Genomic DNA, 22650 nt, shown 5'->3' on the forward strand with positions numbered 1-22650 from the left:
AATTATATCCTTAAAAAAAAGTTGAAAATGGTACAGACACACAAACAAATTTTTTGATTAAATCACGAAATTAATTGATCCAACTAATTTTTTAATTGAAATGTCTTCAATCACGAAAATGATAGTATCAATCACAGTTTTAATTAGAAATTAAAAAATACTTGATTAAAAAATTAATTGATTTCATTAGCAAATGTGTAGTTAAAATAAAAAACATCTTTGTGATAACATTTTTGGAACCACTTCCATTTTTTTGGGCTGGGAAGTTATTACCTTTGCAGCCGATTTCTCATATCCGAAACGAAAATGACTTTTTTAAGAAATATTGTTTAGTTTGCCTAATCTTTCATATTAGGTCAATAATTTTCTCAGCGTCAATAATTTTTTCTTACTTTTAAATTATTCCATTTTCCCCTTTTTATATCTTATATGCAAATGGATGTTGAATTCTATATTCTTAGGGGGAGAAAACGACGCTCTCGTATGTTACATATGGTGACATTGCTTTCTTGCATAAAATATTATCTTCCACATAAAAATTGTCAAAATAACAACATTTCTAGCAATAAAATCCATCGCAAATAATTAAAAAAAAAAATCTTGTTGCATTTTGTTTTGCAAATTTTTCTTAACACCTCATAATGATGTTGAGTTTCTGGGGTTTGCATTGCCATAGTTTATCCTTAAGTCTTATTCTCTTTTAAACCCTCAGGTGCAGGAGATTTGGGCTTGAAGGTTTTATGATTTTGTAGTTGTTTTGTTTTTTTCTCTTCAACTTAATAATCTGTGACACCAACACGACAGTGACTCCTTTCAGATAGGCTCTCAGTTTTTATTTATTTATTTTTCGTTTTTTTCATATACAACACTGATGACTGCAATTATGCTGTAGTTTTCGGCTTTCTCTCTGTTGCCTTGTCTTTTGTTGTCGTTGTTGTGAGTGTAACAGTTTTTGTCATAAAGTAATTAACAACAATAAAAACAAGAAAAACACACACACACATACAACAACTTTGAGTCTAAGTGAATTACAGAGCGAAAAAAAACAACGAAACTGAGAGTGAATGAGTGAGTGCACAGGGGAGGTACTGTAGGTTGGTCATCAAACACAATTGTTGTAATTGTTAACACTGCAAGGCTGATGAAGGTGGGCAAGTTATGTAGTTGCCATTATTGTGGGGGTGTTGAATCGTAGTAGTCTTGATGTCATTGTCGTTGTTGTTGTTCCCGCTGTCGCTGTAGTACCGTTCTACTGTTCATTCTTCAACGTGCAATGTTTACACACTTGTAACGGTATTTTTTATTCTCTTTACTTGTTTTTTGCTGTTGCATCCATCCATCCATGCATTCACTCAGTCACTCACTTAGTAAGTTAGCCATTCATTCATCCGTAGGGCCATAGCTTCACTTTATAACATTTTTGTCTGTAACCTAATAAAAGTGGGACAAATAAAACAAAAATATTTTTATAAGGATAAAACAAAAACTTGGCTATTAATGTGCAACACTTTACAAATGGCTAAAATTTTATTTTATTGATAGTAGACTAAGGAGGAATTCAATTCAAGGCGATGACAGTTAAATGTATTTTTATATACATAGAGAAAAAAATATGAATGATTGTGATGGTTTGTCAGATTATAAATTTTTCAACCAACGTTTATTATCGGGGTAGTGGAAATCAGTATTGGGGAATTTAAATTAAAATCCCCAATACATTTTTGAGAAGTTTTTGTTGAAAAACAAAAATAAAGTAATAGTCTCTACCACGAAAATCCGTTGTAATTTAAAATTTGAAAAAAAAATATATATATAAAATCTTTGTTATGCCAGTTTGAGAGTTACAATAAGATCGTCATCAAAATTAATTTATGGGTATAAAGAATCGTCGAATTTTTATTTTATACAAATCGTCTTCTAAATGCTCAAGAAATATAAGATGGCAGTTTGGTCATCGTGAATTTATGAACCAGAATTTACTTCTAAATGCTTAAGAAATATAATTAAAACTATTTAAGAAATTGGTGATCGTCAATATAAAGGCTTTGTTAACACTTTTGCAGCAAACATTTTCTATGTTCCCTATCCAACAATAGCATTTTGCTCGAGGATCTGATCAATTCCTTATCTGCGTGTATTTGCACTTGGGCCCCCAAATAGAATTCTCCATCTGTTTATTATCCAAATGCTCAATTTGCACCACATGTAAGTCATGGAATACATCGAAACAAGCAAAAATATCCCCAATTTGGAGGAAAAATCCCCAAGACTGGGAACACTGGGTGAAATTGTACTAAATATGACTCTAAAAAGTACTTTTCAATGCTAAATGATACTTTTTTATCTGCGAAAGCAAGTACGAAAGTACAAAAATATTGTCGTGGGTTCAAGTTCAGCACTTAAATTTCGTTTCAGCAATTAAAAATAATTTTTTTCTTGTTCATAATGGCGAGGCTTAACAAATCGACTATTTAACACCCTGAAGAATTTGTGCCACTCTGGGACGTACAAAGAGAATTTTATCTAATCATACAATGATATCCTTCACAATAGCTGAAAATGGTACAGAGGCACCACAGTTGCCACTCGAACTAAAAATAATCTACCAAAATTTGGAGAAAAATTTACCAAAAGAAAAATATATTGCAAAATTTTATTTCTATAGAAAATTTTATTCGTATAGAATTTTTTTTTCCAAAATTTTGTTTCTATAGAAAATTTTGTCAAAATTTTATTTCTATAGAAAATTTTTGACAATATTTTATTTCAATAGAAAATTTTGTCAAAATTTTATTTCAATAGAAAATGTTGCCAAAATTTTATTTCTATAGAAAATTTTGTCAAAATTTTATTTCTATAGAAAATTTTATCAACATTTTATTTCAATAGAAAATTTTGTCAAAATATTATTTCTATAGAAAATTTTGTCAAAATTTTATTTCTATAGATGATTTTATCAAAAATTCATTTGTATAGAAAATTTTGTCAAAATTTTATTTCTATAAAAAATTTTGTCAAAATTTTATTTCTGTAGAACATTTTTGCAAAATTTTATTTATGTAGAAAATTTTGTCAACATTTTATTTCTATAGAAAATTTTGTCAACATTTTATTTCTATAGAAAATTTTGTCAAAATTTTATTTCTATAGAAAATTTTGTCAAAATTTTATTTCTGTAGAACATTTATTTCTATAGAAAACGTTTTATTTCTATAGAAAATTTTTGCAAAATTTTATTTCTATAGAAAATTTTTTGCAAAATTTTATTTCTATAGAAAATTTTTGTAAAATTTTATTTCTATAGAATATTTTTGCAAAATTTTATTTCCATAGATGATTTTATCAAAAATTCATTTGTATAGAAAATATTGTCAAAATTTTGTTTCTATAGAAAATTTTGTCAAAATTTTATTTCGATAGAAAAATTTCTCAAAATTTTATTTCTATAAAAAATTTTGTAAAAATTGTATTTCTGTAGAAAATTTTGCCAAAATTTTATTTCTATAGAAAATTTTTGCAAAATTTTATTTCTATAGAAAATTTTTGCTAAATTTTATTTCTATAAAATTTTTTTGCAAAATTTTATTCCTATAGAAGATTTGATCAAAAATTCATTTGTATAGAAAATATTGCCAAAATTTGACTTGTAGAGAAAATTTTATTTCTATAGAAAATTTTGTCAAAATTTTATTTCTATAGAAAATTTTGTCAACATTTTATTTCTATAAAAAATTGTGTCCAAATTTTACTTCTATAGAAAATTTTTGCAAAATTTTATTTCTATAGAAAATTTTGTCAAAATTTTATTTCTATAGAAAAATTTGTCAATTTCGTAAATTCTTTAAAATAAACTAAATTAAAAAAATGATCTTTTTTAATCAAATTTAAAATTTTCATTTAGTTTTGCTCCACTGTACTTTAAAAGGGGGATTTATGAAAAAACCCAAGTGGCATAGTGACAACTTTATTTACTATTGAAAGCTAACTAAACTAATTAATCTCTGCGGAGTTTTTGAAGTCATTGAGGTAGATAATTTGATCCCATTCTATTGGGCTGGTCATAATTGTAGATATTTTAATGGGGGAGTGAAACAAAGTGTAATAATTGTTCTTAAGACAAATCCAATTTCCATTCAAAATGAAATTATTATTTTCTTCAAATGTATACATGTTTGTAAGACCTATCCTTGAGGAACCTTGAACTCATATATGTGCCTGCATGTGTGTGTGTTTCTTTCGTCTAGTCATTTACATACCCACATTGAGATTTTGATAAAGAATCGGCCTACGCAAATATTTTTTTTTGTCATATGGTCAGTCAAGTATTGCGGTAATTGAGGGTGTTTAGCTAATTGGTTTGATACAAAAATATCAAGGGACTCATTTATAATATTGGTCATTAGAAAAGTGAACTTTTTTAAGTATATTTCTTAGAATATGTAAGGGCTGTGTTAAGTGGGTTTTGCATACTTTGTTATAAAATATTTTCTTTACGAGCAACTAAATCGGTATTTATGACAAGCGATACAGCGATTGTCTCTAATCGTTTTTGTTTTCTAAGAAGATTTTTAACATCGTTTTTCTAAAATTTCGTTTCTCAGAAAATAAATTTATGTGGATACGCATACACGTTGGAAAATGGGTTAAGTAATTGGATTAACATTGAAATTCTAATTTTGGATATAAATATATTTAATATGGGTTTGCAACTATACGCAGAGAAGAGAAACATGGTTACCACAATCATATTCAATGCGCAAAATAACCAAGTAACTTTTCCACCGCAACTATGTTATGCTTACCTTGTAAACGTAGAGCTAATGAAAATAACATTGAAAACAACATTGTCACGATATAAAATGTTACGATATTTAAGAATTTTTCCTAATTAGAAGAATCGTTTAAAATGTTATGATCTTTATGACAAATATTTTTACTTTGACGATAAATTATTTAGAAATTGCCACTATCGGACCTATTGTAGTATTGGTAACTGTTGTTGTTGTTAAAGTTTATTGTGATTTCATTCATTTTATGCGCATAGGAACTTAACTTGTATCCAGATTTTGGAATTCTGCGACTAAGGTGGGATGTGTCCAGAGTGATCCTGGTGGTGAGTCGGGTAGGTTTTGCTGGCCAAGCGAGAAGATGATGCGTGTCATGTGGCCTTTGATTGCAGATGGGACACACGTCAGCTACACTGCTAAATATCAATCACTGATAAGTAGGAATGGAAGCGGCTGCACTTGCCTGATCTTAGTTACTCCAAAACTACCCTGGTCTGCCGTGGGAGGTCTCTCTCCTCAGGTGCTATGGGCGGTGGTCGACCTCCGAGAAGAGGATTAACCTTAACCTTTTAAAAAAACTCAACACCTTAAGTCTGATTAAAATGCCAGTAGGTATCACAATCGTACTAGGGTGCGTATGCTTATTGTGTTCACATTTCCCATTTATTGGAATTACTCATTCGCATTGGTGTTCAGGATATTGAATGGTATTCGCTCACTATGATGAAGGATTTAATAAAGTAGGCATTTTTTTATTGATTTTTTATTTATTAATATTTTTTTTAATTATCCATTACCTTTTACTTTCCTTATTCACACCATTATGATAACTGTGTATACTTGTGCATAATATTATTTTGTTGTTTGTATGAACGTGTGAATAGGTGCTGGTAAAGACCTTGTAGATCGTGAATATTTTACACTCATTGATATATTGTCTGTCATTACAATTGAAGTAAATGTAATTTTCCCCTTAATTGAAAAGCAAACACTATTTTATATTTGTTAATTAATGAATAATAGTCCTGTATTTGGTGTTTCTCTATTTTATGTGCGTGCAATATTTGTTCTCATTGGCACAAACAACAATTAATTAATGACTTACATACATTTAGTTGACCACGAAAATCCCCTAAGGATACATTAAAAAAACAAACAACAAAACTAAAATTGTGAAGTGATGTCATAGTTTTTGGTAAATATTCTAAATTTGGTCATTTCAAAGAATTATATATTAAAAAAAAATATGCACTATATATTCTATAAAAAATTTTGTAAAAATTTTCTTTCTATAGAAAATTTTGTCACAATTTTTTTTTCTTTAGAAAATTTTGTCAAAATTGTATTTCTATGGAAAATATAATCAAAATTGTATTTCTATAGAAAATTTTGTCAAAACTGTATTTCTAAAGAAAATGTTGTCAAAATTTTATTTCTAAAGAAAATGTTGTCAAAATTTTATTTCTATAGAAATCTTTGTCAAAATTTTGTTTCTATAGAAAATTTTGTCAAAGTTTTATTTCTATAGAAAATTTTGTCAAAATTGTATTTCTATAGAACATTTTGTCAAATTTTATTTCTATAGAAAATTTTGTCAAAATTATATTTCTATAGAAAATTTTGTCAAAACTGTATTTCTAACGAAAACTTTGTAAAAATTTTATTTCTATAGAAAATTTTGTCAAAATTTTATTTCTATAGAAAATTTTGTCAAAACTGTATTTCTAACGAAAATTTTGTCAACATTTTATTTCCATAGAAAATGTTGTCAAACTATTATTCCTATAGAAAATGTTGTCACAATATTATTTCTATAGAACATTTTGTCAAAATTTTATTTCTATAGAAATCTTTGTTAAAATTTTATTTCTAAAGAATTTTTTTTTATCAAAATTTTATTTCTATAGAAAATTTTGTCAAAATTTTATTTCTATAGAAAATTTTGTTATTTTTATTGAAATCTTTAATAAAATTTTATTTCTAAAGAATTTTTTATATCTATAGGAATAAAATTTTGTCAAAATTTTATTCCTATAGAAAATTTTGTCAACATTTATAAAATTAAAAAATGAAAGTTGGATATTGGTCCTGCTAGGTTTTAACTTGGCAAAGTCCAGGCGAATAATAACCACTTCTTCATCTATTTTGGGAGCATAAATCCACCCTCGGTGTATACTAAAGGGTGATTCTTTTGAGGTTAGGATTTTCATGCATTAGTATTTGACAGATCACGTGGGATTTCAGACATGGTGTCAAAGAGAAAGATGCTCAGTATGCTTTGACATTTCATCATGAATAGACTTACTAACGAGCCACAACGTCGAATTTTCAGTGAATGGGCCCTAGAAAAGTTGGCAGAAAATCCGCTTTTTTATCGACAAATTTTGTTCAGCGATGAGGCTCATTTCTGGTTGAATGGCTACGTAAATAAGCAAAATTGCCGCATTTGGAGTGAAGAGCAACCAGAAGCCGTTCAAGAACTGCCCATGCATCCCGAAAAATGCACTGTTTGGTGTGGTTTGTACGCTGGTGGAATCATTGGACCGTATTTTTTCAAAGATGCTGTTGGACGCAACGTTACGGTGAATGGCGATCGCTATCGTTCGATGCTAACAAACTTTTTGTTGCCAAAAATGGAAGAACTGAACTTGGTTGACATGTGGTTTCAACAAGATGGCGCTACATGCCACACAGCTCGCGATTCTATGGCCATTTTGAGGGAAAACTTCGGAGAACAATTCATCTCAAGAAATGGACCGGTAAGTTGGCCACCAAGATCATGCGATTTGACGCCTTTAGACTATTTTTTGTGGGGCTACGTCAAGTCTAAAGTCTACAGAAATAAGCCAGCAACTATTCCAGCTTTGGAAGACAACATTTCCGAAGAAATTCGGGCTATTCCGGCCGAAATGCTCGAAAAAGTTGCCCAAAATTGGACTTTCCGAATGGACCACCTAAGACGCAGCCGCGGTCAACATTTAAATGAAATTATCTTCAAAAAGTAAATGTCATGGACCAATCTAACGTTTCAAATAAAGAACCGATGAGATTTTGCAAATTTTATGCGTTTTAAAAAAAAAAAAAAGTTATCAAGCTCTTAACAAATCACCCTTTAAAAGAAGGTTTCTCGGTTCCACTAATGATATTGATTTTTCAGTGTATAAGAAAAATAATATAATAATAATAATAAAATTGTACTTTTTTCTATTATATTAATTTTTTTTCTTCTTCTTTTTGTTACAGTTTTACACACATCAGCGAGTTTAGCGTTAAACGAAAGTTGGGATCCAGACGTCAGGTAATCCACTAATTTCATATAAATTTAATTTAATTGATAATAAACTATTTTATTTGTTTTTCGAAAATCCTTCGAAATTTCGCAAAAAAACATTCGATTTAAATACAATAAACCCATAGAGACGACATGGAAATGATGTTAAATAAAATAGTTCCAGAAGGTTTACCCTATAGGCATTCATGTGAAGGACCCGACGATATGGTAAATATAAAACCGATATTGTAATAATATTCTAAACTACAGTGAGTGTAATTCAAAATGAGACATACGAGAAAAAAATGCGAAATATAAATGAAAAGTATTAGGAAATCAAGCAATATGTCACCAAAGCAGTGTTGCCAGGTGTTTTTTTGAGTTTTTAATATTTGGGGGAAATATAAAAATAAATAAAAAATTGTTGTAGATGTTTGTTTTTTAAAAATCTCAAAAAAAAAATTAGAAATATTAATAGATATAAAATGGGATTTTAAAATTTTGTGAAAAATTTTTCCCCATCGTTTTTCTTTCCAAATTCATACCAGAATATTTTTGGTTGAGAATTTTTTCACTTTATAAGGTGTTGATAGATTTATTTTTTTATTTCGGGTTGAGAGTGTGCACGTGACACGAAATTGTCGTGAATCACGAAAAATTTCGTGACTCACGTGTTAGTCGTGAGTCACGCTGATGGCAACGGCGTGAGTGTGCGTGAGCGTGATTAACAAACCAAAAGTCGTGCGTGAGCGTGAGTCACGAAAATAATTTTTTCGTGAGTGTGCGTGAGTAACGAATTTCGGAAAAATACGCTCACGAAAAAAATCATGCCAACGGACATAAAACACTTACGAGATGAATTCATTTGTAATTTTAGTGACACCTGGGATATTAAGAGTTTAATAACGCTCTCGATTTTAATCATGCTCATGTTTTCAAACACGTCGCTAAAGTAATTAGTCATAAAATTATTCGTGAGTCACGACATTTTTCGTGAGTCACGATATTTTTCGTGAGTCACGACATTTCGTGCGTGAGTGTGCGTGAGTACAGATTTTTTCGTGAGTGTGCGTGAGCGTGAGTCCTACCAAACAATATCGTGCGTGAGTGTGAGTCACGACATTTCGTGCGTGAGTGTGTGTGAGCACAGATTTTTTTTCGTGAGTGTGCGTGAGTGTGCGTGAGTCCTACCAAACAATATAGTGCGTGAGTAAGATTTTTCCGTCGTGAGTGTGCGTGAGCGTGAGTAAAATATTACTCACGTGCACACCTCTAGTTGAGAGCACGGTTGCCACTCATGCTAAAAATAATCTACAAAAATTTTACCCCAAATCTACCAAATTAAAACAAAAACTTATTTTGATGTTTTTGATCAAATGGTTAGTATGAAAAACATGTTGTTCCTTCAACTGTGTGAATGCTCCCTCTTATTAGCGACAATTTTTTGGTTGTATAAATATCCCTTGAATTGTACATGTGTCGAATTTTAAAGATTTTTTCTAATGCTTTTAGCCTGCTCCATCAAGGGAAAGTTACTATTTCTACAAAGAAGATAGTATGAAATAACATGAAAATTCAAATTTTTAAAGATATTGATGTTATGGAAAAATTTTGTCAAAATTTTATTTCCATTTGTTTTGTTTTGTTATTGTTGGTTTTGTTCTTTAAGCATTGTTGTTGTTTTTTTATTTCAGCTTAAAACCATACATTGACTAAACTACAAGAGTAGCTTAACCAACAGAGGAAAAGAATGTTTGTCAAATTTATTTGGGCAAAGCCCTATAGACTGCAAGATGGTTGGATGGACGCACGTTTCGGAATTACCACATTCCTCATCAGCATCCTCTACTTGCAGCAAAACTATCAACCAATTATCAGAATAAATTCAGGCAGTTTATTAAACCCAACAAAAACCACACTTGAACCCTCCGAAAAAAGGTTTTACATTGATAGCCGGCTTATGCCGAAATAAACTCGAAACAAACATATCTCTTTTCCAATGCCACTGTCAAATCATCGATTTGAATTCACATGGCTGGGTTTATTTTGAGCGTGCCTCCTCTTCTTTTTCCATTTGTTTTGTTTTGTTATTGTTGGTTTTGTTCTTTAAGCATTGTTGTTGTTTTTTTATTTCAGCTTAAAACCATACATTGACTAAACTACAAGAGTAGCTTAACCAACAGAGGAAAAGAATGTTTGTCAAATTTATTTGGGCAAAGCCCTATAGATAGCTCAAAATAAACCCAGCCATGTGAATTCAAATCGATGATTTGACAGTGGCATTGGAAAAGAGATATGTTTGTTTCGAGTTTATTTCGGCATAAGCCGGCTATCAATGTAAAACCTTTTTTCGGAGGGTTCAAGTGTGGTTTTTGTTGGGTTTAATAAACTGCCTGAATTTATTCTGATAATTGGTTGATAGTTTTGCTGCAAGTAGAGGATGCTGATGAGGAATGTGGTAATTCCGAAACGTGCGTCCATCCAACCATCTTGCAGTCTATAGGGCTTTGCCCAAATAAATTTGACAAACATTCTTTTCCTCTGTTGGTTAAGCTACTCTTGTAGTTTAGTCAATGTATGGTTTTAAGCTGAAATAAAAAAACAACAACAAAATTTTATTTCTATAAAAAAAATATTTCTATCAAAAAATTCTCAAAATTTTATTTCTATAGAAAATTTGTTCAAAATTTTATTTCTATAGGAATTTTTCTCAACATTTTATTTCTTTATAAAACTTTTTCAAAATTTTATTTCTATAGGAAATTTTGGCAAAATTTTATATCTATAGAAAATTTTGTCAAAATTTTATCTCTATAGAACACTTTGTCAAAGTTTTATTTCAAACTAATATAATTGTTAACAATAGTGAAGTCGAATGGGAAAGTGGTGTTAAATACTTAGGGTTAATGCTAGACAAAAGATTGACTTTTAAAGATCATATTGCCTATATTGTCAATAAATGTAATATACTTATAAGAACTCTTTACCCTTTTATTAGCAGAACCTCGGAGTTGAACTTAGAAAACAAAATGTTAATATTTAAATCTATTTTTCAAGCCGTTATTTTCTATGCAGCTCCTTTTTGGGCTTTTAGTGCAAATGTTCATGTAAAAAATTGCAAGTCGTACAGAATAAAGTACTTAAATTAATTTACAACCGTCCCAGATTATTCTCAACTGAGGTACTTCACCACGATGCTAATGTCGACTTAGCGGCTGACAAAATTAATATAATGACTTCCAATTTCAACGCCAAATGTTCTTTTTCCAAATTTAATCATATAGCTGAGCGGTCTCGTAATTAGATTTAAGTTAGGATAGGTATTTTTATTAAAAAAAAAAAAATTAAAAAAAAAGGTTTTTGTTAATTTTTTTCCTCCATTTAAATCACCAATTAATCCATACATCTTTTATAATATCAGTTTGCATTATTTAAGTAGAAAAAGGTTAAGCCTTAAGCTCTTTAAAATTATATATCTAAATTTATATAAATGGATATTGTAACTATTATTAAACAATAAAGAAATTTAATTGAATATAGGAAATTTTGTCAAGATTTTTTTCAAAAAAAATCAACATTTTATTTATAGAAGATTTTGTCAAAATTTTATTTCTATATAAAATTTTTTAAAAAGTTTATTTCTTAGAATTTTTTTTCAAAGTCTCTATATCAATTTTTTTCAAAATTTCATTTCTATATAAATTTTTTTGAAAATTTTATTTCTATACAAAATTTTATTTCTATACTATCTTTTTCAAAATTTTATTTCTATACAAAATTTTTTCAAAATTTTATTTATATTGAAAATTTTTTAAAGTTTTATTTTTATAGATTTTTTAAAAGTTTTTTCTATAAAAAATTTTGTCAACATTTTCTTTCTATAGGAAATTTTGTCAAAATTGTATTTCTGTTGTTTTTTATTTCATCTTAAAACCATACATTGACTAAACTACAATGTAGCTTAACCAACAGAGGAAAAGAATGTTTGTCAAATTTATTTGGGCAAAGCCCTATAGACTGCAAGATGGTTGGATGGACGCACGTTTCGGAATAACCACATTCCTCATCAGCATCCTCTACTTGCAGCAAAACTATCAACCAATTATCAGAATAAATTCAGGCAGTTCATTAAACCCAACAATGAACCACACTTGAACCTTCCGAAAAAAAGATTTTGTATGATAGCCGGCTTATTCGAAACAAACATATCTCTTTTCCTATGCCACTGTCAAATCATCGATTAGAGTGTAGTTGGCTGGGTTTATTTATTATAAAAAATTTTATCAAAATTTTTTCAAAATTTTATTTCTATTAAAATTTCTTTTAAAATTTGATTTCTATGAGAAATTTTGTCAAAATGTTATTTCTATACAGATTTTTTTTTAAATTTTATTTCTATTGATTTTTTTTTAATTTTCTTTTCTTTCTATTTTTTTTTTTTAATTTTTCTTTTCTATAGAAAAATTTTGTCAAAATTTTATTTTATTTCTATTGTATTTCTATACAAAATTTTGTCAAAATTTTATTTCTATTGAAAATTGAAATACCTCTTAGTTGGAGAGGGTGGTTTTGTAAAATCTTCCAAAACATCGAAAATTCTACTAAACAGTAAAAAATATACTATTGTCTACCATCTACCAACTGTGGTTGATGGCCTCATTTTTTATTACTATTACTATTCTATTAGTTAATCACAATATTAGAACAATAGGAATTTATTTATTTATTTATTCAGTCATCAATACAAAGGAATTAGAAATAAAAGTCCCCCATTTTGTGAAAAAAAACCCCGATATTGGGGGAGAACCTTTAACCTGGCAACTCTGGACCAAAGAATTTACAAAAATAGAGCCTCGAATTACACCCACTGTATAATGTTAAAAAAAAAAACAAATTTAATCATTTTTTTCTTAATTTTATTTCAGCCTGCCCATGTGAAAGCATGCTTTCTTGGCAGTTCATTGACAATCCCCATAACGGATGGTAAATTATCACTGGGCACCTGGCAAGGTGTATGGCTATGCGAGCATCGTGATCAAGCCGGTTCACGTAAATTGGTGATAACACTAAGCGGGTGTCCGAGAGAAACGGCACGCAGTCCACTGTCACCGGTATCACCTATTGCCTCAACATCCAGTTAGGGAAGGCCTCGCTCCACCCGTGATAGTCGGTAATCGCGGGGGAGCGACAATAATGAACACATTTCGTCATCGTCGTCAAGGAAATTAATTTTGAATAGAAATTTAGCTAATACCCAATTAAATACTAATAAACTAATGATGATGAGTCGCCGTGGCCATGACATGATGGGGCTTGTGATTAGAAATCCTCTCGAGATAACATCAACAGCAGAAGTCAATAAAACCGCGGCCATAGCAGCAGCAGCAACAGCCTCAGCCTCAGCGACTACACCAACAACTAGCGCATTATTAAATGAAAGTAGACAATTGTTGTTGAAACAACAATTAAAATTACAATTGAATCTAAATGTTAGTGAAATGATGGATAGTTTAAGACGAAATGTTGATGATTACAATTTCACAAAATACGATGGTGATCTGAATCGGAATCTGGCTCGTGTCCAAGAGGAAAAAGATCAAAAAAGTGCAGCGGTAGCAGACAGAAATACCACAGAGACATTGAATATCAAAGATACCAATGTCACTATGGCAAGAAGCAGAGATAGTAGAAGTGGACAAAATAAATTAGATACCGTCACAACAGTGCCTCAATTACAACAAACATTTAATAAATTTAATATAATAGAAGCAACAGCAGACGCATCACAACAACAACAACAACATCATGAATGTGTAGCAACATCTATGTCGTCTTTGTCGCCGTCAACTTCATCAGCAACATTAGCGTATACATCATTGACACAGAAAGAACCCCAGAATACGGCATTAGCTAAATTTAATCGAATTATTGACAATACAGTGCCGGTTATTAATCATCAACCTCAACAACAACAACAACACCAGCATGTAGTAGAGATGCCTTTGTTAAGTGATAGTTTGAAACGTAGATTGGCATCACATCATTATACCGACCTAGTTGTAAATAATTCAAAAATTAATTTCTCATCCGATAGATCAGAAGCAGCAGCACTAAGAATTGGTGAAGGCATGGAAGCGGATAAAATATCCTCCCATGAAAAACAAACCTTACGACAACCCAACCAACCACCATCACCACCAATAGCATTAACTTCTCAGATATCTTCTTTGCAGCAGCAACAGCCAAAGCCTAAAGATGGATCTTTTGAAGATTCCCATGGCATTGGCGCCAACGCCGCAGCCTCAAAGAAGGTGTCTGTTGAGGATAACCAATTGAAACGAAATGATGTTCATTATTTGTTGAAACAATTAAATAGTTTTAGTGATATTGAAGAAATAGAAATTGTTGATATGAAGCAAAAACAGCGTCAGCAACAGCAACAAAAGCTTATTAGAGACAAACCACAAGAAGAGCACCAACAGCAATATGCGGGTTCATCCCCACTACCACCACCACCACCGCCAACACTACATACAATACACCAACAGGGTGATAAGTTAAAAGCAGAAATTTTAACTGTTAACCTGCCACCGCTTACTACACAAGATATTTCGAATGCTTCCAAAACCACCACTTCTGCCTCCGCCACCACCTCCTCCTCCTCACACACTAATAATCTACCACAATATGTGGCCACCTTACCCCAATATATTTCTAGTTATTCTCAAGATATTTCGGGTATATCCTCCCAAAGCAAGGGCAAAGGGACCACCGTATCTAGTGATCATCTAGATTTGAGGTCCAGCACTGCGATTGCCCCCACTATTACTACTAATACACAACACTATGTCCAACTTCCTCCTCTGCAGCATATTGCTGATGGTGCTACATTAGGTGATTATGCCATAGAAAGCAAGCAACATTTTCATCATGAACACAGTAGTGATTCACCGCCACCAGTGGTGGGGGCTACAACACCCTCACCTACAGCCACATCACTTGTGATATATTCACCATCATCACAATCGCACAAGGGCATACGTCGTTATGCTTCATTACATCAGCAAAATGAAAAAGATACTTTAGATCAGCATCATCATCATCATCATTATCATGACCCCAATCAGCCTCATCAACGACGCTATCATCACCATCATCCATCGCAGCAACATCATCAGCATACTCAGTCGTCCTGTTATTCACAAACACATCATCCCATGAACACTCATTATATTTGCCGCCTGCCGCATGAGCATTATTCCGAGGGATCTATACTCGATTCGGTGGCGGCCCAAGCTGCAGCTTGTGATCCACTGGCCTTACAACAATTTGTGGATGATTATATATTCCAATCCTGCCATTATTTGGAAACAAATAATTTTGCCGCCAACTATTGCACTGCCATGATGGTCGAATCGTCATCGCACGAATTTCGTCCATCGACCACAACAACTACGCGCACCTCCAATGAGGAATACGATGATGAAGAGTGTTACGTTGAGGATCATTCGTCGGCTCACTCGTTTGAATTGCATGAATGTGAGCCACCCACAGTGATATGTAAGGCACCAGCTCCGGCGCCCATGGCGGCGCAAACAATGCCCCAACATATAAGAGCCTCAATGCGTCATTTGATACCATTGGCCCAAGCACCACCACCACAGTATACAATGGAAACACGTTTATGTAGCAGCGGTGTACAGACTGATTTAACGGCTTCATCTTTAGCGCAAAGTTTTAGCCTTAGTTCATCGTTATCGTCATCGGAACAACGCAAACGCAGACAGCCCATATTCAAGTGTTGCTATACTCCATTGGATAGGTGGCGGGAAAAACGTCAACAGCAACAACAACAGCAGCAGCAACAACAAATTCAACTACAAAAACGCACAAAAACTATTAAAAACCAAGAACAACAACAAGAACAGTCCTCGACATATTATTGCTCTGCCAAAGCCACCGCCACCACCAATATCACACACACCGCCGCCGGCACTACTACCACTACTTCTTGCCTGAAGAACGCAAGTAGTGTTACCGCTGTTGTTAGCATTGCCGCTGCCGCCTCAGGTGATGATGGACCCGTAACAACATCCATTACTCCCTCTAAGGCAGCAGCAGCTACCTCCAGTTCATCCGCCATTGTTCTCCATTCACAACATCATTCTCTAACAACCAAAAATGCACCTTATGCAGTTTGACAAATGCCTTTGAAGCAACAGGTTTTTTATAAAAATGTTGCTTGCTTTCTAGCCATTTATATACTCTTACCTTAATACCGAAATACAAAACAAAACAAAAACAAAAAAAAACGATACAACAACAAACAAACACTATATAGTTTTCCTTTTTGTAAAAATATAAAAAAATGGAAATTTTTGCCGCCCACTTTAACAAAAAATATTAAAAAAAAACATGAAACAAAATTAAATAAATAAAAGAATATTTAACAAAAAGATGAAAATGAACAAAAACGATAAACACGATAAAAAATATGATTATATAAAAAAAGCCGCCGCCGCTGTCTTATTTTTGTAAATCTATATTTTTCTCTTTTGCGATATCAACAATTTTTTGCTATTTCCTTAAACTTAAGAATAAAACAAACAACAGCAAACCACAAAAAAGAAGTAGAAGAAAACAACAACAACTTGGAAAATACTAAATTTTTTTACAACCTCTTTATATGCTAGGGCCCAATAAATATCATTTTCCTCTCACCAATACCCTCCCACTCTCTCTCGCTCGCTCGCGCTAGCTAGCTATTCATAATTCATAATTGTTTTGCTTCGTTAAAGAATCATCTCTCTAGTTTTATTCATTTGATGCTCTGCTCTTAATGTTTCTATCACTCTCTCGGTCTTATTTCCGGTAATATTTGCAAGTGATAAGGTGCCTCTTTTAATTTCAGATTGTCTTTGTAAAGAAATATTAAAACAATTTCTCGAAATATTTTAAAATTATTTAAATATTTTTAAATACAAAAAAATTTGGTGACAGTTTATCAAAAGAATTTCTATGATAAAAGTAGGCATAAAGTTTGCTATGACTTTTTTGTATATGCGTGTAAATGTATTGTTTTTGAGGATTTTTTTTAACAAAAAAAAGGACTATCTTGAAACTAAAACTCACTAAGAGAAGTTTGCAAGGTAATTTCTTTCGGTTATCATTATTTTTGGCCAAGAATTTTCAATATAGATAAATTTTTTGCATTGTTAAAAGATCCATATGTATATACACTCCGTGGTCTGAGAGCAAATTGCTCTTCTCTTAAGTTCGATTGAAAATCTGCTCTTCTCTCTTGATGGTATTTTCTCTCAATTATCATGTGAGGCGACAACAAGGAGAATTTATATCCAAGAGTATGGGGTGTATGTCTGCCAAAATGTATCGTTTTTTTTTTTTGAGCCGTAAAAATCATGGGTTGGTAGAGAACTTTTTAAATAATAAAATCTTCATGTTAATGTCCACTCAGGCAGTTATCATAGATTGACAGATTGAGAATATTTCTCTTGGTGGTATTTTCTCTTAATTAATCCAATCATGTGAGACTAGAATATGGAGAATTTATATCCATGGGTGTGTGCTATATGTATATGCCAAAATGTACCATTTTTCTGAGCCATAAAAATTCTAGTTTGGCAGAACTTTTTAAATAAAAACTCATCATGTTAATATGCACTCAGGTCCAAATAATTTCTTATGGTTGGACCAAATGGAATTTGGTCGTTTTTAGTCAATTTGCATCACATTTTTTCAAAACTTTCTATAGAAATAAAATTTTGCAAAAATTTTCTATAGGATTTTGCAGTATTTTTCTATAGAAATAAAATCTTGCAAAAATTTTTTAAAAAATTTTGCAAAAATTTTCTATAGAAAAAAATTGCAATAATTTTCTATAGAAATAAAATTTTCTGCAGAAATAAAATCTTACAAAAGTTTTCCAAAGGAAAAAAATTTTGCAATAATTTTCTATAGAAATAAAATTTTGCAAAAAGTTTCTATAAAAATAAAATAAAAATTTTCTATACAAATAAAATAAAAATTTTCTATAGAAATAAAATTTTGCAAAAATTTTCTATAAGAATAAAATAAAAATTCCTTCAAAAATTTTGCAATAATTTTCTATAAAAATAAAATTTTGCAAAAATTTTCTATAGGATTTTGCAGTAGTTTTCTATAGAAATAAAATCTTGCAAAAATTTTCTAAAGAAAAAAAATTGCAATAATTTTCTATAGAAATAAAATTTTCTGCAGAAATAAAATCTTACAAAAATTTTCCAAAGGAAAAAAAATTTTGCAATAATTTTCTATAGAAATAAAATTATGCAATAATTTTCTGTAGAAATAAAATTTTGCAAAAAGTTTCTATAAAAATAAAATAAAAATTTTCTAAAAAATAAAATAAAAATTATCTATAGAAATAAAATTTTGCAAAAATTTTCTATAAGAATAAAAAAAAATTCATCAAAAATTTTGCAATAATTTTCTATTAAAATAAAATTTTGCAAAAATTTTCTGAAGGATTTATCAGTAGTTTTCTATAGAAATAAAATCTTGCAAATTTTTTTTCAAAATTTTTGCAAAAATTTTCTATAGAACAAAATTGCAATAAGTTTCTATAGAAATAAAATTTTCTGCAGAAATAAAATCTTACAAAAATTTTCCAAAGGAAAAAAATTTTGCAATAATTTTCTATAGAAATAAAATCTTGCAAAAATGTTCTATAGAAATAAAATTTTGCAATAATTTTCTATAGAAATACAATTTTTCAATAATTTTCTATAGAAATAAAATTTTGCAATAATTTTCTATAGAAATAAAATTTTGCCAAAATTTTCTATAAGAATAAAATAAAAATTTTCAAAAATTTTCTATAGAAATAAAAATTTGCAAAAATTTTCTATAAGAATAAAATAAAAATTCCATCAAAAATTTTGCAATAATTTTCTATAAAAATAAAATTTTGCAAAAATTTTCTATAGGATTTTGCAGTAGTTTTCTATAGAAATAAAATCTTGCAAAAATTTTCTATAGAAAAAAATTGCAATAATTTTCTATAGAAATAAAATTTTCTGCAGAAATAAAATCTTACAAAAATTTTCCAAAGGAAAAAAATTTTGTAATAATTTTCTATAGAAATAAAATTTTGCAAAAAGTTTCTATAGAAATAAAATTTTGCAAAAAGTTTCTATAAAAATAAAATAAAAATTTTCTAAAAAATAAAATAAAAATTATCTATAGAAATAAAATTTTGCAAAAATTTTCTATTAGAATAAAATAAAAATTGCATCAAAAATTTTGCAATAATTTTCTATAAAATTGTGCAAAAATTTTCTGTAGGATTTTCAGTAGTTTTCTATAGAAATAAAATCTTGCAAAATTTGTTTCAAAAATTTTGCAAAAATTTTCTATAGAACAAAATTGCAATAATTTTCTATAGAAATAAAATTTTCTGCAGAAATAAAATCTTACAAAAATTTTCCAAAGGAAAAAAATTTTGTAATAATTTTCTATAGAAATAAAATCTTGCAAAAATGTTTTATAGAAATAAAATTTTGCAATAATTTTCTATAGAAATAAAATTTGTCAATAATTTTCTATTGAAATACAATTTTGCAATAATTTTCTATAGAAATAAAATTTTGCCAAAATTTTCTATAAGAATAAAATAAAAATTTTCAAAAATTTTCTATAGAAAAAAATTGCAATAATTTTCTATAGAAATAAAATCTTACAAAAGTTTTCCAAAGGAAAAAAATTTTGCAAAAATTTTCTATAGAAATAAAATTTTGCAAAAAGTTTCTATAAAAATAAAATAAACATTTTCTATAAAAATAAAATAAAAATTTTCTATAGAAATAAAATTTTGCAAAAATTTTCTATAAGAATAAAATAAAAATTCCATCAAAAATTTTGCAATAATTTTCTATAAAAATAAAATTTAGCAAAAATTTTCTATAGGATTTTGCAGTAGTTTTCTATAGAAATAAAATCTTGCAAAATTTTTTTCAAAATTTTTGCAAAAATTTTCTATAGAACAAAATTGCAATAATTTTCTATAGAAATAAAATTTTCTGCAGAAATAAAATCTTACAAAAATTTTCCAAAGGAAAATAATTTTGCAATAATTTTCTATAGAAATAAAATCTTGCAAAATTGTTCAATAGAAATAAAATTTTGCAATAATTTTCTATAGAAATAAAATTTTTCAATAATTTTCTATAGAAATACAAATTTGCAATGATTTTCTATAGAAATAAAATTTTGCCAAAATTTTCTATAAGAATAAAATAAAAATTTTCAAAAATTTTCTATAGAAAAAATTTTCAAAAATTTTCTATAGAAAAAAATTGCAATAATTTTCTATAGAAATAAAATCTTACAAAAATTTTCCAAAGGAAAAAAAAATTGCAATAATTTTCTATAAAAATAAAATTTAGCAAAAATTTTCTATAGGATTTTGCAGTAGTTTTCTATAGAAATAAAATCTTGCAAAAATTTTCTATAGAAAAAAATTGCAATAATTTTCTATAGAAATAAAATTTTCTGCAGAAATAAAATCTTACAAAAATTTTCCCAAGGAAAAAATTTTGCAATAATTTTCTATAGAAATAAAATCTTGCAAAAATGTTCTATAGAAATAAAATTTTGCAATAAATTTCTATAGAAATAAAATTATGCAATAATTTTCTATAGAAATAAAATAAAAATTTTCAAAACTTTTCTATAGAAATAAAATTTTGCAATAATTTTCTATAGAAATAAAATTTTGCAAAAATTTTCTATAGAAATAAAATTTTTCAAAAATTTTCTATAGAAATAAATTTTTCAAAAATTATCTATTGATAAGTTCGTTTTTTTTCTTTTCTTTAATGTGGAAAAATGGTCCATTGGTTGAAATGTTGGTCCAATTTTGGAAGAAAGTTGGTCCAAAAAATTTTTTTTTGTTGTGGCAACGCTGATTTCAACTCTCTGGAAAGAGTGTAAGCGAATTTCTAGGTTGACAAAGTCGACATTTCAATTACGGCATTGTCGAAATTTGCCTTTTATAGGTGGATTTTTTTTTTTTCAAAGTAGAAATTTAAAATAAATGTATATTAAGTGATTTTTAAAATTATTGGGCTAATCCATTTGAAAAATCGTATAGTTAAATTTTCTTTTTATTTAGTCTAAAATTCTATCTTCCGAATTCCAGAATTATGAAAAATGTTACAAAACTCAGTGATTATAAAAAAATTTGGTACATTCGGATAGTTTTATGTAGGAATAACCAATGTTATAATCTACTTTTTTTAAAAAAGTCTTCTTTTTATGTACCATTAAAATCCAATAAATAAATCTTCTAAAAATGTTCTTTTTCAAAATAGAAATACAATTTTAAAAAAATAGTAGAGAACTTCACGCCAATGATGGCGAAAACATCGTCCTTGGGATCATGAGAAATAATAAGACTATATCAAGTACTAAAAAGTCAACTTTTAAAATTCGTTTATATGGAATATGGATTATTTCATGTAGGAATAACCGATTTTTTAAAGAGTAGATTATAATGCTCTTTAAAAAATCTTATTTTCTCCTTTGAAAAAAAAATGTATCACCAAATCAGTCATTTTTTTTTTTTTTGAAAAATCCCCCCTTTGCGTATACAGGCAGACATTTCAAATTTCCACATTACCTTGCAAAACAGCCAATGATCTATAAACTATAATAAAATTGCTATTTTCTTACAATAAAAAATTCTTCTCCTTCTTTTTCTATTGTTTGTTTTTTCTTAATTACAAATTATATTGTTATAAACAAATGCTAAGAAAAAAAAAAACGAACACAACACCATCTACCTTTCTATTGTTTTTTTTTTTACAAGCATATGTTTTTTTTAAGAAATTCAAGAGTAAACTTAAACATCACCAACAAGCAAACTAAGAACACAACAGTCTTTAAGAACAGCCACAATCACTTGGAATAAGAAAGTAATTCAGAAATTCAGAAAAACAAAAATACAACAGCAAATCACAGAAAAAAAAGAATCACTTCTCTATTTCTGTCTCTATTCAACTACAACTACTATTCATATATATATAGAAAATAAAATAATAAAAAAAAAACATAATAATTAACACAACTGTCCGAAGCATCTAATAATAATATTATTATGATTATTATTTAAGAACATGGAATATTAAATTGCTGAGCAAAAACCTATATATATTTTTTTGTAAAAGACCATATTGTATAGCTATGAAAAACAAGTGTACATGAAATGTTATTTTCTTGTTTCCTCAATTAGATTCTCTTCAACAACTATTTTAAGTGAAAAAAAAAAATTACTATACTATAATTTACTAAACTGTTTTTGTAATTATCAACATTTAAATATATATTATTGTAAATCTTTATTATTATGCTGAAGATTAAATTTCATTTTTTTTTTTGATTAGTTTTTTTTTATAGATTTTTGGGTTGGTTTTTTGGTTGTTTTTAATATAATAAATTTATATAATATTAATTTTCTTGCTCTCTTTCTTTTGTTTATTGAATAAAATATTATTATTATAATTTATACATAATTGCTAATTTCGACATTAAATG

General features: G+C 28.8%; 2 protein-coding genes across 2 annotated transcripts in view; both read left to right on the forward strand.

The window, feature by feature from the left end:
* Positions 1-13304, forward strand: part of LOC142227026 (UPF0047 protein YjbQ) — a 57245-nt gene extending 43941 nt beyond the window's left edge. Inside the window, exons 2-4 of the mRNA XM_075297339.1 lie at positions 8031-8085; positions 8205-8286; positions 12984-13304. Of these exons, the coding sequence (XP_075153454.1) occupies positions 8031-8085; positions 8205-8286; positions 12984-13199 (353 nt within the window). The 3' untranslated portion in view covers positions 13200-13304. The remainder of the gene's footprint in view (positions 1-8030; positions 8086-8204; positions 8287-12983) is intronic.
* Positions 13305-13333: 29 nt separating this feature from the next.
* Positions 13334-17021, forward strand: LOC142227025 (uncharacterized). Its single transcript, XM_075297338.1, has one exon. The coding sequence runs from the start codon at positions 13335-13337 to the stop codon at positions 16257-16259; it is 2925 nt and encodes a 974-aa protein (XP_075153453.1). The 5' UTR covers position 13334; the 3' UTR covers positions 16260-17021.
* Positions 17022-22650: the final 5629 nt, after the last annotated feature.

This window comes from Haematobia irritans, chromosome 2, assembly GCF_050003625.1.
Source record: "Haematobia irritans isolate KBUSLIRL chromosome 2, ASM5000362v1, whole genome shotgun sequence".
Classification (NCBI taxonomy): Eukaryota; Metazoa; Arthropoda; class Insecta; order Diptera; family Muscidae; genus Haematobia; species Haematobia irritans.

Bases quoted from the DNA above. Each gene is read 5' to 3' on its own strand.
- LOC142227025 (XM_075297338.1), top strand. From the start codon at position 13,335: ATGATGATGAGTCGCCGTGGCCATGACATGATGGGGCTTGTGATTAGA.